The 25,410-nt window shown below is 36.1% G+C and overlaps 1 protein-coding gene across 1 annotated transcript; it reads left to right on the top strand.

Moving 5' to 3' along the window:
* Positions 1-6,416: 6,416 nt before the first annotated feature.
* LOC120766968 (mucin-5AC) lies at positions 6,417-11,656 on the top strand. The gene is made up of 2 exons (XM_040092758.1): positions 6,417-8,885; positions 8,952-11,656. The coding sequence occupies exons 1-2, from the start codon at positions 6,417-6,419 to the stop codon at positions 11,118-11,120; spliced, it is 4,638 nt and encodes a 1,545-aa protein (XP_039948692.1). The 3' UTR covers positions 11,121-11,656.
* The last annotated feature ends 13,754 nt before the right edge of the window (positions 11,657-25,410 follow it).

The raw sequence follows: 25,410 nt of genomic DNA, 5'->3' as shown, positions 1-25,410 counted from the left end.
CAATATGTATTGGTGAGTGAGTGAGTATGCCTGTTAGTGTATGTGTGCGTGTTTGTGTAAAGGGGGGGCGTGTCTCCGCGACAAAGTAATAAAACTGTTTAATCGTTCGGTGCATTAATTGAAAGTGACACGACTGCAATTGCTGTTAGCACCATAAACGAAATAACAAAATTACGAAAATAAATTCAAAAGACTTAAGCAACAAACTCGGCTGGTGAAAATCGAACGCTAAGGCGTTTCGACTTATGAATGTAGTTCGTGAATAGAAATATTGGGTAGTCGAAAAAGTATTTTCGTATTTCTAATCAAACTTCAACATATTTTTTTTTTATTTATACTGGAAATTTAACGCAGGATAACTCTTGCTACTTTGGACTGAGTAGGCATTTGAGAAGTGAAGTGCTCTCACGACGAACAAAAACCAAACTTTATAAGTCACTCAAAAATCCCGTCCTGCTATATGGTGCAGAGGCTTGGACGATGACAACAACTGAGTCGACGTTGCTAGTTTTCGAGAGAAAAATTCTGCGAAAGATTTATGGTCCTCTGCGCGTTGGCCACGGCCACGGCGAATAGCATTCGATGGAACGATGAGCTGTATGAGATATATGACGACATTGGCATAGATCAGCAAATTAAAAGACAGCGGCTACGCTGGCCAGGTCATGTTGTCCGAATGGACGAAAACACTCCAGCTCTGAAAGTATTCGACGCAGTACCGTCCGGGGGAAGCAGAGGAAGAGGAAGACCTTCACTCCGTTGGTAGAACCAGGTGGAGAAAGACCTGGCTTCGCTTGGAATATGCAATTGGCGCCACGTAGCGCAAAGAAGAAATGACTGGCGGTGTTGTTAACTTGGCTATAATCGCGTAAGCGGTGTCTACGCCAATAAAGAAGAAGAATAAATAAATAAACAAATATGTACCTATTTGGTCGACCACTTTTTGTCATTTTTCCTCTAGAGAAATTATTCCATTGGTGTAAAACTTTCATCAGTGTAAATCGAAATTTCACGAACTGTTACACCATCGACTTCGTAAACTTCACAAATTTCATTGGTGGCTTGCGTTTTTTATACAAAAATTTCCAAATATGGCAAATTTCTTCATTATTTTCACACATTTTTGAACAGCTGTAACTTTTTTTCAACTTTCCCGAATTAAATATTTTTTTTGGTTAAATGAAGCTTAAAATCTCACCTTTCCAACACAATATAACAAAATATGATTGGCACTGCAGATATATATACGACTACTCTATCTATCTATTGACAAAATACGAAAATACTTTTTCGACTACCCAGTGTATTTTTCTTTATTACTCCACAATTCACCGTTGCTTATTTCCTCACTACTCAGTAATTAAATTTTAATTACAACTATTTCTTCGATATAATACATTTACGGATTACTATGTACTATTACTTATAATTACTTCCAACTACTTTCATATAGTCGCACACACACACACACACATACAAATTATGGCTCATTTGTAACTGCAAGCGATACAATCTTTCAATTTCATTTTCTACTCGTCACCTGTGTGCACTGATTAAATCATCAATACAAAAGTAGCAATCAGCAATGATATCTCGAAGCGCCTTTCTGTTTAGCCACACGTTGTTGCCCAACTTGTCCGCCGCGTATTTGCCTTATGCGCCTTTCCGCGCTTTGCCTGTCAGGTATTGTGAGTTTTTTTTGCTGCATACAGCTATCTATTGCCGACACACAGGTGAAGCTGTGAATGTAGAAAAGCAAAAAAAAAAACAAAAACAATCGGAAATAATATTAATGGTGAAAATTTCATAAGAAAATTTCCAAACAACTTCCAGCTGTTGGTGCGAGATCTTGGCTGTTGGCTGTCACTTTATAATGGTGGTGTAAATTTATATGTGAACATTAGGGTGTGTCGATGTAGATGTTGAAAATTATAGAAGTTTCGTTGGTTTATTACCTTAGAATATATATTATTTTTTTTTTATTTTTTTAATTTTTTTAATTTTTTTTATGTTTACAACAGCTGAGCTTTGAAAAAATTTCTTGCTGAATATTTTTAAAGCTCCGTGTACCCAAGTCAGCTGGATGGCTCGCTTATGCGGTAGCGCAGCATTATGCTAAGCATAAGCTTATTGTCTTCATATATATTTAAAGCGATTAAGAACTATTTGACTTAGCGCAATTTCTGGTACATCTTATGGTTCATCATCTAACAAATGAATTTTTGAAGCCAATTAGTTATTTGAAATATTTTTCCACAATAAAATAAGTAAATAAAAAAATTCTGATAATATTCTATTTGGGCTCGATATGACGTAAATAAGTCAGAGATGCTTAAACTTTATTTGAATCAAATGCTTTTCTTTGGATGGCATGCATTAAGGTAGCACATAATTTGTTTTCAATTTTATCGCACAAACTATATTATTAAAGTATGCGCAGAAATGCAGGGTTTGTTAGATTATAATATAGATATAGATTATAGATTGAACACTTTATAGCCTCAGTTCTTTGTGTTAACTATAACTCCTACTAAATTTATCTTAAAAACCCCAATAAATAGACGAAGCGCTTTGACCCGATGAATTTTTTTTTAGGCGACTAATATCAGCTTACGCTATGATTTCGCGTCCGCCGAAGATAAGGCCGACGAAATGTTTCAACTTCAGTTCTACAAAAGTTGGATAATGGAGAAAAGAGTACCTGGATGTTTCCATCCCACCTTCCTTTATATAACTTCGTCCGTATGAGTCCGACTGTATATTTAGCCTTACTTCATTAATGCTTATTATATAATGTCGTGTAAGAAGTCCTACGATTACGCCAAGATGAGCTTGGCAAGAAATTCTGTAGATCTCGTACCTTCTATACCAGGCCTGAAGTATCACGAAGTAACGCGAAGGCTGGTTGTCAACCATTACCTGTTAAGCGCACGTTTAGTCCAGTGCTTTAACGCAAAATGACAAAAATGTTGGTCCAACTTGTTTCCATTCTGGTGTGAGCTGAGTAAGAGTACCGCCAAGCAGCCGCTTCTGCCTGAAAGACGCTACAGTAGTCCAGTAGACTAAAAGCAGGCATGAGTTTGCGTCTAAACTTCTCTCCTATCCTCGACTCATCCATTAAAAAGCTCATTGCACCTCTTCTCAAGCGACTTTTCCCTGCTCACATATCCCTCATCGATATCTAAGCGTAGAAGCGGAGAAATACTTCGATCGACTTTCGCAACAATGCAACTGCTGGCAAAACCTTTCGTCTTCCAAATCAAATTATTCTCATTAAAGGAAAATTGTCTTCCAAGGGTCATATAGTCCAGAAAGAAACTATAAAATAGTTCCATCTTTGCTTAATTTCCTTTTATGAAGCATTTTCTTGGGATCTGACTTGTGACATGGTTCATTGTCTTGATTCTGAGTTCTCGTAAAAAACACTTTTCACCAAGTTTTCACATAAGCAACGTCGTTGCTTGTATGGTTACTTCGCATGACTCTGAGCCCGACAAAATCAATCAAGTAACTTTTTGGTATCAACAGCATTTTTATCAAATATAGTGGTTCATTACTTTGGGTTAATAAACAATATTAGTTTTTTTATGGATTGAACACTGATGGCTCACTTTCATAGAAACGTTTAGACCCTTTAAGCATGTTCAGTACTTTAAGCCGATGTTTGATTTGTATAGCCTGAATAGTGCATATTTACTTTGCCATAAAGTTGGCAAAAGGAAACGCTCGAAGCCTTATAATATACATATATATTTGTATATATAAATACTTATATATATAACATCAGCGTCGGGAGCTTAGACGATTTATCTATGTCCGTCTGCCTCTGTATACGTGAACTAGCCGCTCATTTTTTGAGTATTTATCGAGATTTGACGAGATATCTTCACGAAATTTGGCATGGATTATTGCTTAAGATAATCTGCGAAGAAATTGGTCAGATCAGTGTACTCCAGCATATAACTGTCATACATTCATACTGATTATTCAAACTCAAGTTCTTGTAAGGAAAACTTTTTTATTTGAGGCAACTGTACAATATCGAAATAAATTGTTCAGGTCGGACCATTGAAGCTGAAAGTTGCCATACAAACTAGCCGATCAAGATAAAGATAATTTATATGCTATAAGCTAGATGCAAAAGCATCAGTTAAGGGTATTACAGCTTCGATGCGACAGAAGCTAACATTTTTTCTCATTCAAGCGCAGCATCGAGACGAAAGTAATACATATTGTGACAAATCTTAGGTGTTTTTAAAATGATTGAAGCATATAATAATGGACTTTCAGAACTAAAACTTCTGGCACATACATAGTTACTCACACAAGATCTTCTTCTTCTTTACTGGAGTAGACACCGCTTATGCAGTTATTGCCGAGTTAATACCAGCGTGCCAGTCGTTTCTTCTTTTCCTTATTTGGCGCCAATTCGTGATACCAAGTGCAACCAGGTCCGTCTCCACCTGATCTCTTCAACGGAGAGTACTTCACTTTTCAATTACCTACTCAGTCCAAATTAGTACCTGTTGGAAAAAGTGATTTAGCTTTGGATTTCTAGACTGATATTTCTGTGGGTGTCGATACTAGTGCCGGAAGAACGAAATTATCTACGACTTCAAAGTTATGACTGTCAACAGTGTCGTGTGAGCCAAGTCGAGAATGCGACGACTGTTTATTTGACGATAGGAGATATTTCGTCTTGCCCTCGTTCACAACTAGACCCATACGCTTCGCTTTTTTAACCAGTCTGGAGAAAGCAGAACTAGCGGATCGGTTGTAGAGGCCAATGATATCAATATCATCGTCGTACGCCAGCAGCTGTACACTCTTATGGAAGATTGTACCTTCTCTATTTATTTCTGCAACTCGTATTATTTTCTCCGAGAGCAGATTGAAGAAGTCACACGAAAGGGAGTCGCTTTGTCTGAAACCTCGTTTGGTATCGTACGGCTCGGAGAGGTACTTCCCGCAACTGACGGAGCTTTTGGTGTTGCTCAACGTTAGATGTGTAAGACATCCGTATTAGCTTTACGGGGATACCAAGTTCAGACATAGCTGTTTAGAGGCAGTTCCTTTTGGCGCTGTCGAAGGCGGCTTTAAAATGGACAAAGATATGGTCTGTGTCGATTTTCCTTTCACCGCACTTATCCAAAATTTGGCGCATGGTGAAAATCTGCACGATAGTACAATTTTTAGGTCTAAACTGATATGGTCCAATCAGTTTATTGGAATGTGACTCAAGATCGGTTATAAAATTATTACACCAGTCAAAAACAAAAAAGAAGTTTTCGTAGTTAATGAAAATATATATAGTTTTATTTGTTTTCAAACATTTTTCACAAATTTACTTAACCTTTCCTTCATAATGGACTGTCAAACAAGTCTTGCGATATTTTTATTGATTTTTTTTTTATTGAAATTGAAATGAATTTTTGATGACTCATGCTCAGCTCTTGACGGATGCTACGGCTGCTACTATGCCGGTCTCTTTCGACCAATTCAGCGATTTTATCGCAATTTTCGACGACAGGCCTTCCGGGCGTGGCGTATCTTCGACCACCTCTACACCAGAACGAAAACGTTGAAACCATCGTTGTGCGGTGGAAATGGAAACTTCATATCGGGTCCATAAACTGCACAAATTTTATTGGCGGCTTGAGATGCATTTTTGCCTTTATCGTCGTAGTACTGTAAAATATGCCGTATTTTCTCTTTATTTTGCTCCATGTTTGCGACGCTATAACTCACGAACGACTTAAAATTAACGACAATCAATCAAACACGTGTTAGCGCGTGAAATGAGCTTTCCAAAAAGGTATAGCATGACCCGATGCGACAAATAAAACTAGAACTACGCGCTTTCAGCGCCAACTAGCGAAAATACCGCAAGACTTTTTTGACAACCCATTATATTTAGAAAAACTTGCAGCATTCGCTAATATAATAGTTCGTGAAGAAATTAAGAGATCACGTTGCGGCCATTCAGACCAAACCGGCAATTAAATTTAAACACTGTTCGCGTGCGCTTCTTTTATCTTCATTCACCGGCCTTAGCGTGCCTCTGCCTAACCGTTAGGCACATAACTACACAAAGCTTAGATTGGCGGTGTTTTTCCAATTGCGCAAGTGGGTCGTTGCTGTCCAACGCTAATACATCATATTATGCAATAACAGCGGCGCGTCAATTTAATTGTTGGTGAAAATATTTATTTGCATAATTGAAAGGCTGACTTAGACGCTGGCTTTCTTTATTTAATGCTTTTCTATGAGCTTGAGCACGTACATATGTATGTCTTTCATTTATACATATATATAAGTAAATTTTATATAAATTTTAATTCAATTCAAGCGTCATGTTGTTGATTACACTTTTCTTTCTTTCTTTCAGCATCAATCACTGCGGCTTTCTTTCCGAAATGTCTAATTACCCTTTATGGCTGGCGCTAGTCATAGCGTTGGTCGCGAGTGCTGGCTATACCACAGCCGCACCGGAAATACCCTCAGCGGATTTACCGCTAGAGGCGCGCAACGGCGGCGACTCTGCTGAAGACGAAGCGCTCATTTCCACCAGCTACGTGTTGCCCAATCAGATCTTCAACGATGGCAAGCCATATTATGCAAGTAAGGATCCCATTTCCGGTCAGTTGGACTTTAGCGCCAAGAAGCCAGCCGGTATTGAGACCGCGCTGAATGAGGTGATCGATCCGAAAGAGAAGATTGTGCTAAGCAGTAATGCACCGAACATACACGACTATCTGAATTTGCCCGTGAAGTATTCGTCGTCGAAATTCGTTTACCCATTGGTGTCGAGCTCGTATGCAAACCTCAAGTATCAGGGTAGCAATAAGAATTACATAACAAATAAGAAACCAACATCGGTGGTGGCGACACCGGTAACACCAGCGCCAAGCCAAAACTATTACACCGTACCGACTACGAAGTTAATGGCCGTGCCACCCACAGCGCCGGGTCTGCATAGTAGCAGCGCGCCCACAACGACTGCATCAGCAACAACCACAACTACCACTAGCACAAGTAAAGCTACCACAACCACCACAACAACAACTTCGCAGCAACCCACAACCAGCGTTACGACATCGAATAAACCAAGTAGCACTTCTACTTTGCCTGCCACCACAAGCACGTCATCCACGACAACAACCACATTGGCACCGAGCTCCCCCAAGTATACGACCTCCACGCGCCGACCGCTGCCAACATTACCATCCAGCGTTTCGCAAGCGTTCGATAGCAGCACACGCAAGAAGTTCATACCGACAAAGAAGTATACACCAACTACAACAACAACTGACAGCGCCACAGCCACAACACCCATGCGGTTCCCAGATCAAGCGCCCGTGAATACCACAAAGACTGCGCCGAAACCAACAACAACAAGCACTACTTCGTATACCACGCGCCCACCTATCGGCGCCGGTGCCGCAGATTCCTCTTCGTCCACCAGCCAGTACGTGCCAAGCACTAAACAACCCATTCTCTTCACTGAGGGTCCAAACGGGCAGTTGACTTCGGCGTTACCAACACCAGTCGCTACAAATGTGCCGGAACTCAATATCGCCGACGTTTATCAGACTCTCGGTCAAAAGAATATTGAGCAGAAGATCGAGCAGAAACCATCCATGTCACTTGCGGATATATTCAATAGTTTGGCCGATGAAGAATCAGCTGTAGCTGCCCAAAACCAAGGTAGTCAAGGTTTCGACGCACAAGGCAACTATATGCAGCCCATTTCGCTGTCGAAACCGGCACCATTTGCTATGCAACAACAGCTTCAATATCAGCAGCAACAACAACAGCAGCAGCAACAATATCAGCAACAACAACAATATCAGCCACAGCAACAACAGCAGCAGTATCAGATACAACAGCAACAGCGTCCACCACAACAGTCCACACATCCCACATACCCAACCCATCCCACATTTACCACACACGGCTCCACACCGCTATCGGGTAGCAACAGTGATCAGAAGGTGATATCGGGCAGTCAAGAGAATTATAGCGGTGAATATGTGTCGTATCAGGTGCAAAAGCCGAATGTTCTGCAATATCGTCCAGCACCGGGAGCGATCAATAATGTTGTCATCTCACCTGGACAACATTCGGCCTCCTTTGTTTTGGGCAGTCAGCAACAAGTGGGTACAGCAGCGTTCGGCTCGGTGGAGAAGGAGCCATTGTTCTCCAAGGAACCACCAGTACAATATGGCACAGTAATAAGCGAGGATATTAGCGCACTGAAGCGTCCGGGTCAAGTGGCACCCGCACAAGCTGGCACATTCCCACCAGCACAGGTAGCTTCGAACTTCCATCAAAACGGTAACTTTGGCGGCAGCGCCGTTGGTCCCACACCACCGTATGTACAACGTCCCCTGGATACAAAAGCACCCGCTACCACATATGCCGAAGAACCACCAGCGCCACCATCACCGTATCAACAATTGCCACTGATCGGCTCCAACATGCGTCAACGCAAACCACCAAAGCCACTCGCTTTACCACAGACAGCACCGAAAGGCAGTTATCAACCGGCCGGTCCCACACAAACACCTGCTGGGCAAGCCACAGCATCCACTGAGAATAATAGTGCGCAAGATACGAAAGAATTGCTCGTCTCCACAAACATACGCTTCCCATCGAACGAAGAGCAATCCGATGAGGAACATTCAGTGCCAGTCATCGCTGGACCACCCGCTGGACCGCAAGTCAATGGACATGCACAACCGCTGAGTCTTCAGCAACTGCAAAATGCCAATAACGTCGTATTTCCGAAGGCCGGCGAAGATGGTATAAGCAATACTGCAATCGGTGACATACAGATTCAGAAGCATGAGGTACTCACTATGAATCAGCATAAACAGAAATTGGTGAGCTTTGTTTCTTAAGTTACGCTTTATTTGAGGAATTACTTTTAAACCATTAAATACTTTCAGAGCTTCCCACCAACCCAACAGGATCAAAATACACCCTCACTGCATATGGAACCACCACCACGCTTCCCAGCAACCATCTCCAATGCCATACCCGAGCACAGTGAGATTCACAAACGTCCCCAGCCTCCGAACCGCCCGTTGGGTCCTTCGTCTTCATTTACTTACAGTGATTACACGCGGAAACCAATTGCCGGTATTACACGCCCTAGTGCAGAACGTCACCTACCAAACATATTGCCACAATTCCGTCCCAACGCTAAAATCTCCACTGGACACCCACCTGCGCAGAACTTCAATCAGGAGCCCGGTAATATACGTATTTCCGGCCAAACGCTCAAACGACCAAACAACTCCCCACAGTTTGCGCACCGGCGTCAGCCACTTTTGCAGCAGCAGCAACAACGTTATCCGCTTAATCGCGCCGCTGACTTTGGTCCTGGTGCACCAATGGCAACAGATGCTAATCGTCGAGTTTACCGTTTACCGCCCTATGGTGGTCAAGGTGTGCAGTATCTAGACCGCATGTATCCCAGACGTCCACTGGCTTCACCACAACGTGGTGTAGATAATTATGAAAGACACGCTGCCGCTTCAAACTCCGAAGTTTATAAGACGATTATGGCGCCTGAACGTTTGGCTGCTTTCGAAGAGGAAGACTTGGTCATCAACGATCCACCACAACCAGTTGCAGCCGCACAAGAAGAACAAAGTATTGATAAAACAAAGCTCGAACCGGTTGTAACCTTACAAATGCTTCAGTCTCAGAAGAAACCGCTCTCGCTGCCGAGCGATGATACAGGTTCTGGTGAAATTCAAGTCACCGCAGCATCGGAACAAATAGAGCCACAACTAGAGGGCGCTGCAACACAAAACGGACTCTACCTGGTATATCCCTCCAGAGGTGATAAGGCGAAAACACAGGAAGTCGGTGATATAAAAGATCAATTACCTGCCATTGCACATGTGGAACCACCCACAGGTAGCGACTATCAAAATACACCTTTTTCAGTGGTGCGCGATCAACCGCAGGAGCCCATACTAAAGAACAAGAAACCGCAATCGTTGCAACAACAAACAAAAGCACAAATGATCAAAGACAAATTCCCCTATCCGATTGAGAAGCCTGACCCCTCCTACTCGGAACTCAACATGCCTATGCATGCTACTGTGGTCGGACCACGTATCATAAATGGTGCTTATGGCGTGGGCATGCCCGACACGCCGATTGCTATAGCCTACAGCCCAACAGAGCCGTCACCGTATCGTCGTGCCGGTGTCAGTGGACCACCGCGTTTTTCGAACGTAAATCTCGCTTCATCTGTCATCAGCGAAATCCGCACAGACACACAAACCGAAGAGGGTCTCAGCAATGACTTTGATACACGTGGTCAGAATTTAGAAAAGAACTTCATGGCACCATTCTACCCGAGCGTGAGTCTTGGCAGTGCGACAAATGCACCATCCAATGGTTGGAATATTCTACCATCCACAACGGGGAAGACAATTTACGAAAAGCATAACATCAATCGTGCCGACGTAGACGAGACTGCGTCCGCCGATTTTGCGGAAACGACAACCGCGAAGTCTTTCGAGATGGATAGCTTCCAACCAGAGTTGCAGGGCGGCTTCAAGCCCATCTATCCACCAGGTTACAAGCTCGAAGAAGAAGAGCATGCGCAGGCGGAACCCGAAGAAGTATTTGTAGGTGAAAATGATAAGCCATTAGCGTTGGCGAGCTATATGCGTTCGGAGAGTCAGGAAGTCGCGGACACAAAAACCAGCGCAGCAACGAGCACCACATCGACAACTTCGACAACAACCACCACCACCAGCACTACAACAAAACCACACACAAGCACTAGTGAAAACCCCAAAAATACAGCGTCCACCAGCGCCACCAGCACCAGTAGTGCGCCGACAAATCTCAACGTCACAACCAGCGCGGATACAACAAAGGCACCCATTACAACAACCACACCTACGAAAAAGACAAGCACATTCGAAACTAGTCTCGCTGCTTTACTCTTCGGCGACGACGAGGAGTTCGAGAACGCTAGTGAGGCCAGAAAACAACAGCCCCTAACGGCGACGGTTGAGACCAAAGCCGTTAGCGCTGGACCACGTGCGGGTGCGCCACGTATGGGTCCACGCAGTCTGCAGTTCAGTTAGATGCATTGAAAGACAGCGTTGCACTCAACACATTCAGCGCCCACAGTCAGACTTAAGTGACGGGTGGAAAAATGGCAAGTTCTTAGCATAATATTTTTTTTTTGTTTTTGTTTGTGGAAATCTAGTTTAGTTTATTGCTTTGTGTAATAATTGAATTCACAATTCACTTTAATAATGATTCCCGCATAATTACAGTTACAAAAACATACACACATACAATATTTAACTAATACATATACACATATACTACACAAAGGCAATTGCAAAGGCCGAAAAGCAGTTATTCATAAACGCTCAATTAGTGGGTGCGTCAATAGCATTTAGTGTGACTTTTGCGAGTCTGATTCGAAAACCGTTGAGCTGGTGGATGTCGCATTTCACCACTACAAGCAAACCTCACAAACACGCCGGGCCTAGCGCAAGCAGACTGTGTGTGTTTGTTTCTTATTGGACTCCCGAATCGTCGAGCTACATTTACTCCTCTTATATATGTATGTATGCATTCTACAAAGACAGGAAATGCCAATTAAAATGGAGAAAATAAAGAATTAACTGACAATATTAAAAAAAAAATATATATATATATATATATACATATTTATATATACTTGTAAACTAATTTACAAACGAATTAATGCTCAATGACATTTAAAGTAATTATTAAGTGATTCCCGTTAAATTTAGTGTGGAGTTGAAATAAATAATTTAGTTGTATTTATTGATAATTTATTTATAAAAGCAAAGTGTATTTGATATTTAATGTATTTTATTTATTTTTATGAAGAAATAAATTAAAAAAAAAATAATTAAATGCATAAATTTTATTTTCAATTTTAATGTTTAGTATCATTTTAAAAACATTCTTTGATATTTATTTTTTGAAGATTATCTCTTTCAAGGTTTTTTCATCTCAGATGGTTGCTCTGTTGAGTCCAATTTTCAATGACTCGTTCGAATATTTCTACTGGCAACTGGCGAATAACACGCGTGATGTTTTGCTTCAACTTCAGTATCTAAGCAGGATTGTCTGCATAGACTTTAGACTTTACATATCCTTGCCGGTTAAGTCTCACGGTGTGATGCCACACGATCTTAGTGGTCAATTGACCCAGAAAGTGAAATTATCTGCCCGCCGAAGTGTCCTCTCATTAAATCTATGGATTAATGCAATGTGTGTAAAGTGATCACGAGCTTCAGTTTTAAGCATCAAAGCATCGGTTATTATAGCGCGACGGTCGGTTCTCACCATTGACGGTTACGTTCTCACCGGTATTATTTTTGGACCGATAATTCCACCAGCATACAGACCACACCAAACTGTTGTGTTTTCTAGATGAAATGGCAGCTCTTGAATGTTATCGGGTTGCTTTTCATGCCAAACGCGGCAACTTTGCTTTTTTACATACCCATTAAGCCAGAAATGCGCCTCATCGCTGAACGAATGATGACTCGAAAAAATCGGATCTTCTCTAAACATTTTAAGAGGCCATGGAGCGAGGCGGTCAATAAGGAGTGGTCGTATTGAGGCGTTTGCGCGAGAACATCCGTCGAAAATTGTGTAAGAACAACTCTTGGATTTTAAACCATGATAATGCACCACCGTGTGACTTTTTCTTGTTCTACAAACTGAAATTGCCGCTCCGTGGATTCCGTTTACAGTCGATCGAAGAGATAAAACAAAATTCGCTGAAAGAGCCGAAAGCCATCCCAAAAAGTGCTTATGAAAAGTGTTTCGAGGACTGGAAAGTTACTTTAAAGGCGACAAAATGCATATATTGAGGCATTATTAAATGTTTTGCGTCTTGTTTACAATTTCCAGGTCTTTTTAGTCACAATTTATTTAAACCAAAATGCTTTTTAAACTTGCTTTAACAAGTATTATTGACATTTTTGGAACAAAAAATTTTATTAATTTTCAGTCTGGTATTTATGGTTTTGATTTTTATACTCTCGCAACAATGTTGCTAAGGAGAGTATTATAGTTTTGTTCACATAACGGTTGTTTGTAAGTCCTAAAACTACAAGAGTCAGATATAGGGTTATATATACCAAAGTGATCAGGGTGACGAGAAGAGTCGAAATCCGGATGTCTCTCTGTCCGTCCGTCCGTCTGTCCGTACGTCCGTGCAAGCTGTAACTTGAGTAAAAATTGAGATATCGTGATGAAACTTGGTACACGTTTTCCTTGGCTCCATAAGAAGGTTAAGTTCGAAGATGGGAAAAATCGGCCCACTGTCACGCCCACAAAATGGCGGAAACCGAAAACCTATAAAGTTTCGTAACTAAGCCATAAATAAAGATATTAAAGTGAAATTTGGCACAAAGGATCACATTAGGGAGGGGCATATTAGGACGTAATTTTTTTGGAAAAGTGGGCGTGGCCCCGCCCCCTACTAAGTTTTTTGAATATATCTCGCAAACTACTATAGCTATGTCAACCAAACTTTACCGAGTCGTTTTCTTCAGGCATTTCCATATACAGTTCAAAAAAAAGGAATCGGATAATAACCACGCCCACCTCCCATACAAAGGTTATGTTGAAAATCACTAAAAGTCCGTTAACCGACTAACAAAAAACGTCAGAAACACTAAATTATACGGAAGAAATGGCAGAAGGAAGGTGCACCCAGGCTTTTTTTAAAAATTGAAAATGGGCGTGGCGCCGCCCACTTATGGACCAAGAACCATATCTCAGGAACTACTAGACCGATTTCAATGAAATTCGGTATATAATATTTTCTTAACACCCTGATGACATGTACGAAATATGGGTGAAATCGGTTCACAACCACGTCTTCTTCCAATATAACGCTATTTTGAATTCCATCTGACGCCTTCTCTGTATAATATATACATTAGGAACCAATGATGATAGCGGAATAAAGCTTTACAAAAATACGGTATTTGAAAAATATGTAAATGACGTATAATGAAATCTCGATTATCACTTTATCATGCGAGAGTGTAAAATGTTCGGTGACACCCGAACTTAGCCCTTCCTTACTTGTTTTATTTATAGGTTTAGAAATTTTAAATTCGAGTTATCCAATACTCGAATGGTTTAGCAAAAGAACTAAATTTTTTTAAGAATTTGTTTTAATGACTCAATATCCAAGGTTTCTTTGAACAACCGACACTGGCTAATTCTCTCGAGTAGATATTATGGTTTCGAACATAGATGTAGATCACAGGGGGTCATCGGGCGGCAGTGCATTGACTTCCATTTATAATTCATTTGCAAGCACTTCTATTGGTACTTCTTCTTTATATTGTACATAAATGCTTCGGGACAAACCTAATGAACCAAATAGCATAAGTTTAGCGTAACAAGCGAGATTTTCTGCGACATACCAATTTTAATGTTATCATCACAAGCACAAAAGTTGCTAAAATTTCACACTTTGTATACACTGAAAATTTCGCGAATTTGTACGGTAACAGCAAATCGCTCACAAAACCCCTGATTAATATTATAGTTTAATCAGATGCCAGTAGATAGAACTAGTCTCCTTGTATATGAGCAATCCTTAGTACCGCCTAGACCGTTCAAACTTGCAATAAGAAAGGCCAAAAATCCTTACTGTCCATAGTTTTATCAGATACTTATATATATATATATATACGTATATGTATATATATATATATATATATATGTATATATAGATGGTATGTATTAAAAATCTATGAAAATTGGCATACGGCCTTAGAAGTATTAAAGATAGCGACTTTGACCGCGGACCTTTTTTATAGCAAATAAAATTTCCTACAAATTTGTCATGTACATTTATTCTATAGCTCTTGTCATTTACGAGATATACACAAAAAAATGCGGAATTCGTGGAAAAATCGGGTTAAGAGCCCCGTACTACCTCGCCGGTGTGAGTTAGGACTTTGTTGCACTGGGCACTTTTGTAGAGTGAACAATTCTGAGAAATATGCGTCTAAAGTCAAAGCGATGCCATAAAATACCTCTAAGCTGTAGGAGTTTAAAGATAAAAAATCACGATTGTAGTGTATTTTCAAATTTTTACATGCCTTGGGCCAGTTCTTAATGTTAATATTAAGGGCTAAAATTTTCATGGATTTTTTTTAGAGTATTTCAAAGGAAAGTTCGTGACGGGATTGAAAAAAATTGATAATTCAAATAAAGAACCCTAATATCTATATATATCTCCATGTGTCAATTAGTATGTGTTTGGCACCTGTTTGTTGGAACGTCAAAAGTTTGTCTTTCCTTTGCAATGAAAAAATTTTAACAATGAGCTTGCTTCCGCGTTTCTAATGGAGTCATGACTTTGGAACCGAGGAGAATGTTGTATAAGTGTTTTGTGGAATCTACTTTTACACAGCACACAAGTATTTGAATGGCTTATAGCATGCAGTGAAGCTCATGAAGACATCGAAAACTTGCCTCATGCGATTACAACGAAATACTTGTAGTTTATGAAACAGTGTTTAAAAATATTCGTATTGGTATCAAGAAGATAACAAAAAATCTTAATATTGCTTATGGATGGACTCAGCATGTTTTAACTCTACTCTTCGGCTATTCATTCCGCTGAAGTGAATTTATAATATCTTGGTAAGTGCGTTGCTCATTGGTTTCTAAAACAGATTATCTGCTTGAAGACCATCTCTGTATATTTTTGTTAACGTTTAGCGAAGTTTGCTTTTGCTTTCAACTACAGCCAGTTTGAGAGATATCTGAGCTAAATCTGATATTAAACTGAGTTTTTCTAATATACTCATTATTTTTCTGTATTATTCTTTGACTTACAATTGCCTACCTATTCGCTCCTACATTCTTTGTTCTGATAGTAATTGCGCTGACATTTTTAATAGTACCGCAAAATGGACGCAGTTGAGCGCCGAAAACTGATACTCCCGAATAAAAATTTGAGCTTATATACAATCAAAACTCAATAGAAATATAAAAAAAATTTAAAAAGAAGAACAAACAAATTTAAAGGAAGAAGAAAAGGTGAAGTTCAAAATGTACCAAAGTGAACTTTTAAAAACAATATTGACACTCTAATTGCATACAGTCTTAATTTCAATCAGATTTTATCCTATAAAAATATTTAAAATATTTATTTAATATTTTCAATAAATATATATCTAATTTATGAAAGAAAAAAAAAAAAATAAAATTTGGTAAGAAACAATTTTTCTGTCGCGCTTGCTTTGTATATTTATCGATATTTCTGCCGTCATAGGTACGAACTCGATTGTAAGCAATAAGCAAAATTCACAAGCCTAAAAGTATGCTATGAAAAATCGAAGTTGCCATAACAGCTGCACATGATCAATGCAGTTGAAACAGAGAACTTAAAAGTATAGAGAAGGCAGAGACAGAGAACTTAAAAGTATAGAGAAGGTGCAGGTTCGACAGCGAACATTTGATAGATTCAGATGGAGGAATTCGCCGCATTTGTTAACATTGTAGGTCGGAATTCGCCTCGCAATTTTAACATTTTGTACAATTCTCTCACATATTCTAACCGAGAAAATGAAGAGACAGAAATATATGTATTTACGGCATATGATAACAAGGCATATATGCCGAAGCATAGAATATGAAGAGACTGTAATACACTCTCAACGAAGAATTTCGTTTTGCTTTTCGTTTATATTTTATTCCATTTTGACAGCGAAAAATGTGTACAAAATACATCTCTCACACAGAGAACATAAAGACATTTTTTATTGTGTTCTCTGTCTCACATGCCCAAGAATATGAAGACATAAATATATGTATGTATGCATGCACCTTATGATGCTCCCAACAACAGCATTGTGATATTTTCATGCTTAAATTTTTCTTTCAACTTGGGAATCGCAATGTATGCAAATATATATGCTTTTGCGTTTGCCGTCGGCAATTCAATATTGACATGTAAACATAATTGTGATATGAATATAATTTTGTATGAATGCATGCATAGTAATATTTATAGTCAATTTGGACTTGCATATTTAATAATTTTCTTTGATTTTTATATAATATACTATTCTAATATATATTTATATTATATATTTCCTACTAATAGAAATTAAATTTATTACAACAATCTATACATATGTATGTATGTATGTATTCGCATGTGCGCATTCAGAAATTCAAATAATGATTTTATCACTTATCAATATAATGTATTACATGCGCGCGCATTGATCTGCATGTTCATACATTCATATATACTTATATGTACATATATTTGCATACATTGCCGAACAAATAATGCACAAGCATACAAACATACATATGCGTACACATGTGAATATGTCACCAACAAAAAATTAAAGCATTGTTCTACAAAAACAACAATTGTCTAAATAGTAAAAGCACCACAAGTCAATATGGCAGCCGAATTGGCGAAGGCCAAATGTAGTAAGTTTTACAACAAAAAAGATTTCATTCATAAACGCAGGCGCATATGCCACAAGCGACCTCGCTTCATTCATAAAAACAGACGCCGTAACATCTCCCCGAGCATGCCTTTGCCAACAAGCGTCTTTTCGCGACGATGGCAAAAGCTAAAAATCATAAATTGAACAACTTTCTGATGCTTCTTCACAGAAAGAAGTGACAAAAGTGGCAACATAGCCGTTGTCGATTTACAATATTTGTCTAAAATATTTTTCCGTGACTCGCAAAAATCTGCGTCGATATGTATGCACGCGCATACATCTTCATACATATTTACGCTGGTTTGTAGGCGACGCTGTTCGAGCAGCAAGGGAAGCGGTAACAATCGGCGATCGTTTGTTAGTTTCTTTCGGCACAGCTCGGATTTTCTACCAACAACTCAATGTTGTGGCACTTTACCGTCGCGTCAGTGTTTCGACACATAGAAGTACTCAACACAATGAGCGCGACCGACTGCAAACGAATATATTAGAATACACACGTTCTTAGGGACACAGTTATTGAGCCAGCTGCACAACTACATAACTGTGTCCATAAGAACGTGTGTATTTGACAGATGTCGCTTGCAGTCTGTCGCGCTCAATGTTTTCAGCACTTGACTCTTTGACAAAACGCAAGTTTCGGCCATTGGTTGACCGTGACAATGGAGATGCGAAAGAAGCGTGCGACACTTGTTACTTTGAATGTATGTACATATGTACATATGTATATGGCTCGCATTTGCTTTCGTAAACATACAGACAAATGTGCCAAAGAAATAATATATGTATGTACATATGCACATATGTATGTATGTGTCATAGAAATTCTATTGGTACAAATATGGAAATGATAACGAAACAATGCGAATATGCATATTTCATGAAGGTCATTAATTTTTTTTTAAGAAATGAAGTTCATTTGACACATTTTCGCTTTGTAATAGACGAAATAAATATATGTAACTTTTTTGAAATAATTAAAAAATTAAAAAATAAAATTAATTATTTTTTATCTAATTTTTTACGATTTTGTAAAAAACTAAAATTTTTACAATATTTCTGAAAAAAATGGTTCATATGATACAAGATCACGCATATGTGTCTCAGAGAATGCTTCTTTACATTCTTTGTGTGACTTTGCATATTTTTCTTCAAAGCATTTCTCTTTATTCATTCTCACATGAATTCAGTCGTTTTACATATATTTCTGCCACTGCACGTGCTCAATTCTGCTAAATAGCCAGAGCTCGGCGAATTCCTTCATCTGATTCTATCAGCTCTGTTAGCCGCGCAATCGAACCGTCATACAGATTTCGATTTGCACCTTCTCTATACTTTTAAGTTCTCTGGTTGAAATTTAGAAAATGTTAAAAGCGACGCGAAGCTAAATTTTAATTAAAACTCGTCAACATTTAACATTTGACATTATTTTTTATTATTAATTTTTATTTTATTATATTTTCATTTCATTTACTTCCATACAATAATTGCTTTGCTTACTTTACTAAATTATTGAAGTACTTAAATACCATTGCTTGCTCAAAACACTTTCCCTTTTAAATTTGGCCTTTCTCAAAACAATAACTTAATGTAGTAAACAGGAGTATATACAGTTACACTTTTTTATGAAATACACTGTAATTTTTTTTTTTCAAAAATTTGACGTATTAAAGAATTTGAAAAAAACAAGTCCGAATTATTGACGAGTTAAAAATTTGTTGGAGTTGAATATAATTACATATGTCATGTTACACGATTTAAAATGTTGAAAATCTACGTAACGGTATTTAAAATGAAAAAGTCGTTTCTTGAAGTAATGTTTTCTTTTTACTTATAATTAAATGTATGATTGCTTGGTGAGATAGTTATGTTCGCGTGTGGTGTCTGTGACTTGGCAACGATGAGTTGATGATGTATGTATGTATGTATGTCTATATGTACATTTAAAAGTGTGCTTTTTAACATTATATTAATTTTTTTAGTAAATTCAATTATAGTTGCAAGTAATGAAATCATGCTTAAAATAGTCAAATAGTTTATAAATGTTATATTTAGTCTTCTTTTTTTAGTTCCTAAATCTCATTCTTGTTGTTAAAATTTATTTTTTATACATTCAGTCCAATATAACCAATATATATAACCATTTTATAACCGTTTTAGAACTATTTTATAACCAAAACACACATTTTGTTTGCCTAACCAGCAAAAAAATATTCCACTTAAGTACAGCTGAACAAGAAGCGTTGCCAGCTGATAAAAAATATAAAATTTCATCCATACTTCTGATATGCTTAATTTATTGTGGAATGAAAACGTGTTAAAAATAAACTAGTTGTTTCACTATAAGCCGATACTATACTGCTCTATGCTTTAGACTATCTTTCAACACTGCTCTATTTTACATAAATTTGGATGAGAGAGCAACAGCTCAAAAAGTTATGCAATTGAATTCAGTGTTAGAGTGTAAGTGGATGGCTCCGTCCAGCCGTAAAATATTTTTCTTCAACCACTTTACTCAATTATGCCAGTTCATACTATTTATACCAGTTTCTTAAAAATTTGGAGACGGCTCTTTCAAGTCGTAAAATATCTTTCTTAACCACTTTACTCAATTTTACTTGTTCGATTCATCGCTCTCCAAAAATTTGTAGATGGCTCTTTCAAGTCGTAAAATATCTTTCTTTAACCACTTTACCCAATTATGCCAGTTCATACTATTTATACCAGTTACCTTTCAATTCATCGCTCTTCAAAATTTTGGAGACGGCTGTTTCAAGTCGTAAAATATCTTTCTTTAACCACTTTACTCAATTATGACAGTTCATACGATTTATACCAGTTACTTGTTCGATTCATCGCTCTTCATAATTTTCGAGATGGCTCTTTCAAGTCTTAAATATCTTCCCTTAACCACTTTACTCAATTATGCCAGTTTATACGATTTATACCAGTTACTTATCCGATTCATTGCTCTGCAAAATTTTTGGAGAGGACTCTTTCAAGTCATAAAATATATTTCTTTAACCACTTTACTCAATTATGCCAGTTTATACGATTTATACCAGTTACTTGTTCGATTAATCGCTCTTCAAAATTTTGGAGATGGCTCTTTCAAGTCGTAAAATATCTTTTTTGACCATTTAACTCAATTATGCCAGTTTAAAAAATTTATACCAGTTACTTGTTCGATTCATTCAATATATGTATAGTGACAGTTTCGATACTTTTTCAATTAGAGCTCCAAAGAAAGTCAAAATAATTAGTGAACGAAAAATATTTTCAAAAATGTTTATGATTAACATACATACATATGTATATGTACATATGTATATTTAATTATACTTACATATGTATATACTACATACATTTTTATGCAAGCTTATGCAGATATGACTGACTATATGAGGTGTCTTAACAAATGCAAAACAACTTTCTTAAAAATTCAAACTTTTCAGCAACACTGTTTTGGCAATGGATTTTCACATACATATACACATGTATCGACATAATACTTAATTGTATAAGAAACATATAAATAATTATTTTCAAGTTTTAAATTACTACAGCAATAAAAAGTTCGCGCTACAGCGCCTTTGAAAAAATGGACGACAATGGTTCATACTATTTTGTAACTATGTATGTATGTCTGCATAATACTAGAGACACATGCTAATAAAGTGGACCTGCTCAATTCAACTACTTATGTGTATGTGTTACAGATGTATGTAAATGTTTAAATCTTACTTATGCAAAATACAAATACATATGTACAAGATTGCACGCGCCGACACTTACAACTAGCTGGACTACTATACAAACGTATTTATGCATGTTTACTATATTTTTATATATTTATATATGTACATATGTACTATATAAGTGGTTTTTTTTTTTCATTACAGAATCTTGCTTTAAACGGTTTTCAACGTGTGTAATTTGTGTGGAAATTTATAAAATAACCTAAAAATTTTCAAAACATTGTTTTCGTGAAAATTTAAACCGTTACTCAATTCGCCAATTTCCATTGCAAAGTCTTAGTGTTATTGTAATTATTTTTCCTTATGTGATTTGTTGGAATCAAATGCATTTTGTAAGGCCTTCATCGCTTCATAATTGCAAAATGCTTTCACCCACACATACACAGACGAACAAAGCCGATTATTATTTTATTCTCAATTTTATGTTTTTTTTTTTTTAATTTTCATATCAAAAACCATTATTTTGTTCTTTTTACTTTAACTTCAGTCTTTACTCATTTCAATTAAATATTTGCTTTAACAATTTTACAAACTTGCAATATTGAAGATATGCGATTTTCTTTGAAAATATGTAATATGAACAGAAATTGTGAGATTGGAGATATAAATAAAAAATGTAAAAAAATATAATATATAAATAGGAAAAACAGAAAAATAATAAAAAAAAGTAGTTAGATCATAATAAATTTTCTTATTTAATATAACAATATTCAATAATAACAAACTCAAAAATACATGAAAATTGTAAATAAAACGCAAAATATTTAATTATTCATCAATGTTTATGCCAACAAATTTTCCAGTCCTCGAAAAACACCTTCCATATATTGTGTTATCTCTCCGATCGACTGAAAACGGATTCCACGGAGCAGCAATTTCAGTTTAGGGCACAAGCAAAAATCACACGGAGCTAAATCTGGTGAATACGATGGTTGATCGATGGTATTCATAGCATTTTTGGTTTTAAATTCGGTCAAAATCGTGGCTCGATGCGATGGTGCATTATCATTTAAAATCCATGAATTGTTCTTCCAGAATTTCGGCCATTTTCGACGGATGTTCTCACGCAAACGTCTCAATACGACCAAATAGAACTCCTTATTGATCGTCTGTCGCGCCGAAACAAATTCATGATACACCAAACCACGAATATCGAAAAAACAATCAGCAGTACCTTGATTTTTGAGCGGCTTTGGAGTGGTTGTTTTTGGTTCCGGCTTGTTTTTTCCCTCCATTCCGATTACTGTTGACTTGTTTGCATGTCAAACTCACAAATGCATGTCTCATCGGCAGTTATAATGCTCTCCATGAGACCTGTTTACGGTACTCTTTAAAAAAAACTCAGCTTTATTGAGACGAGTCAAGCAAGAAGGCGTTTCATACCCAAAATCACTCCAACAGATTCGCCAGAGATGTCCAGCTCTCTTGCCATCTCTCTTACATTTGCCTGACGATTTTCAAGCATCATATCCTTCACCTTTTTTAAATTTTTATCGAAGGTCGTCCAAAATGAGATACATATGTCTTCGACAATCTCCCGACCGTCTTTGAAGACTTTGTACCGCTCGAGGCTTGTGTTTTTGATAAAACTGAATCACCGTAAGCCTTTTCCAGCATTCTCAACGATTCGCAGACGAAATTTGGCTCGAAATACAAAATTTGAAACAAATTCTTTGTTCGATATTTTTAGCCATTTTTTGAAATATTACAATTTTGTCAGAATGTGTGAAGTTGAGGTTGCAATTAATTCATTGAAGATTAATTAATTACAAATAATTTTGAAATTTATCATCCCAAATTCTGGATAAAAAAAATTAAAAGTAAATTTGTAACCCCAAAAAAAATATCGAATAAAACAATAAAAAAAAACGTTAATCTAAGTTTAAAATATAAGAAAAAATTTAATAAAATTTAAATTTGAATTCCGATTTTTGAAAAATTTTTAACGCTTCATTTTTTCAATTCTTGATCGTAAAAAATTTGAATTTTAAAATGAAAAAATTTCGTTTCTAATACCAAAATTGAATTTAAGAACTGAAAATGAATTAAATTGGCAACCCAAACTTCTTCGTAACTTTTACTTTTCAAAACCAAATTAAGCTGAATATAAAAAATGCGAAACACAAGACCACAAGAACCCAATAGCTTAAACCGAACTGAAAATGCTTTTAAATTCGTTCTCAAGACAAACGGGCCTACATACGAAGCCGATCCTAACTGTCAACTTTGTAGTATGCAACAAAATAAATAAGAAAATGTTTTTTGCAACAAAATATTGGAAATCTGCATAACAGAAAAAATTAACTATAACAACAACAATAAAAATCGTTACCAACTTATATTAAAGATAAGAAAAAAAGTCAACTCAAGTAAAAAATTTAACTCAAAATATTTTTTTCATTTATTTTGTAATCTTAACTCAATTACCATTACTACAGCAATACATTATATAATTAAGCAAAGTTAAAAACTAATTTAATACACACAAAATAACTTAACTACGCAATAATAGATAAAGTTAAAGATTTATAAGTATTTAGCTTGTGATAGCGGGAAATTAAGCAACCGGTACAGGGTGGAGTCAAAACGAAAATATTTGTGTTCCTTTGCTTACAAGCAAAATAATTTGTTTAATTTGTAGTAGTAGTGGTAAAAATATATATGCTATCAAATTTCACGCACGCTGGCAAGCGATTTTAAAACACTTCACAAGTTTATTTTAAGTTGTTATGTTTAGTTTAGCTATGAATATTAATTCTTTTAAACTCTGCTGCTTTCATTTTCAAGACATTAGCTGCACCAATAATTTTTTGCTTGCGTTAAAGGACAAAAAATTCACAAAATAACTTTTTTGGAGTAACTATTTTTTGTTTGGCAAAATTATTATTTTTTATATATATTATTATTTTTGCAAATTAATATTTTAAGATACATATTTTTAATTATTTTTTTTTACACAAAAATTATTATTTTTAACCAAAATTATAATTAAAAAAAACAACTATTTTTAACAAATTATCTTTTTTAAACAAAAGTATATTTTTTTTTTAAATTATTAGTTTTAAACAAAAGTATTTTTTTTTTACAAAAAATTATTAGTTTTTAACCAAAATATACTTTTTTACCAAAACTGTTTATTTTTTTACACAATTTATTTTTTTTTACCAAAATTTTTATTATTTTTTTTTAATAAATTATTTTTGTTTAATCGAAACTATTTATTTAACCAATTATTTTTTTCAATCAAGACTATTTTTTATTACAAAGTATTTTACGCTTTATATAAAATTATTATTTTTTAAGCAAAATGCATATGAACATATATTCATTTTACCAAAACAATTTTTTTTACAAAAAATATTTTTTTTTACAAAAATTATTATTTTTTTTAAACAAATTATTTTTTTTACTAAAATTATTATTTTTGTTAATCAAAATTAATTATTTTTCAAACAAAATATATGCATCTATGAATTTTACCAAAACTATTTCTTTTACACAATTAATTTTTTTAATAAAAACTTATTTTTTGACCCAAATTATTATTTTTTTTTTTTTCCAAAATTAATTATTTTTTTAACAAATTATTTTTTATTTCCTCAAAGCAAACAATTATATGTGTTTATGCAGTTTTAGTAATTTTTGCAATTGAAATTTGCCTTTCACTAATAAAAATTAATTTACAAATCACCCCTTTTCATTAATAATATTTTAATACAAATTAAGCAAATTAATTAAAGAACTTATAACTTAGCAAAAACATATTTAGAGTGCGCAAATAAATACTTAAAACGAGTAATCATTAATTATTTATATAATTATTTTGTGTTTATAGCTTTGCCATTAGAGTATACAAAATTTAAAATTTAAGCGAACCGTCTAAATTTCATTGAAAATGACGACACCGAAACAAACGAAATTAATAAAAAAAAAAATTAAACAAATATTTTATTTCGGTTTTTTTTTTAGATTTTTTATATACAAATATTATTATTTTTTTTTGTGGCGCCTACAAGCAAAAACTGTTCATAATAAACAACAACAGCATAAATATTAAATTAAAAAAGTTTAGCATTGAAATTAAATAGTGTAAAGGACTAGGAAAACATGAACATGCCATT

Source organism: Bactrocera tryoni, chromosome 1 (assembly GCF_016617805.1).
Source record: "Bactrocera tryoni isolate S06 chromosome 1, CSIRO_BtryS06_freeze2, whole genome shotgun sequence".
Classification (NCBI taxonomy): Eukaryota; Metazoa; Arthropoda; class Insecta; order Diptera; family Tephritidae; genus Bactrocera; species Bactrocera tryoni.
Note: the sequence above shows the minus strand (reverse complement) of the source record. Positions and strands in the feature narration are given on the sequence as shown.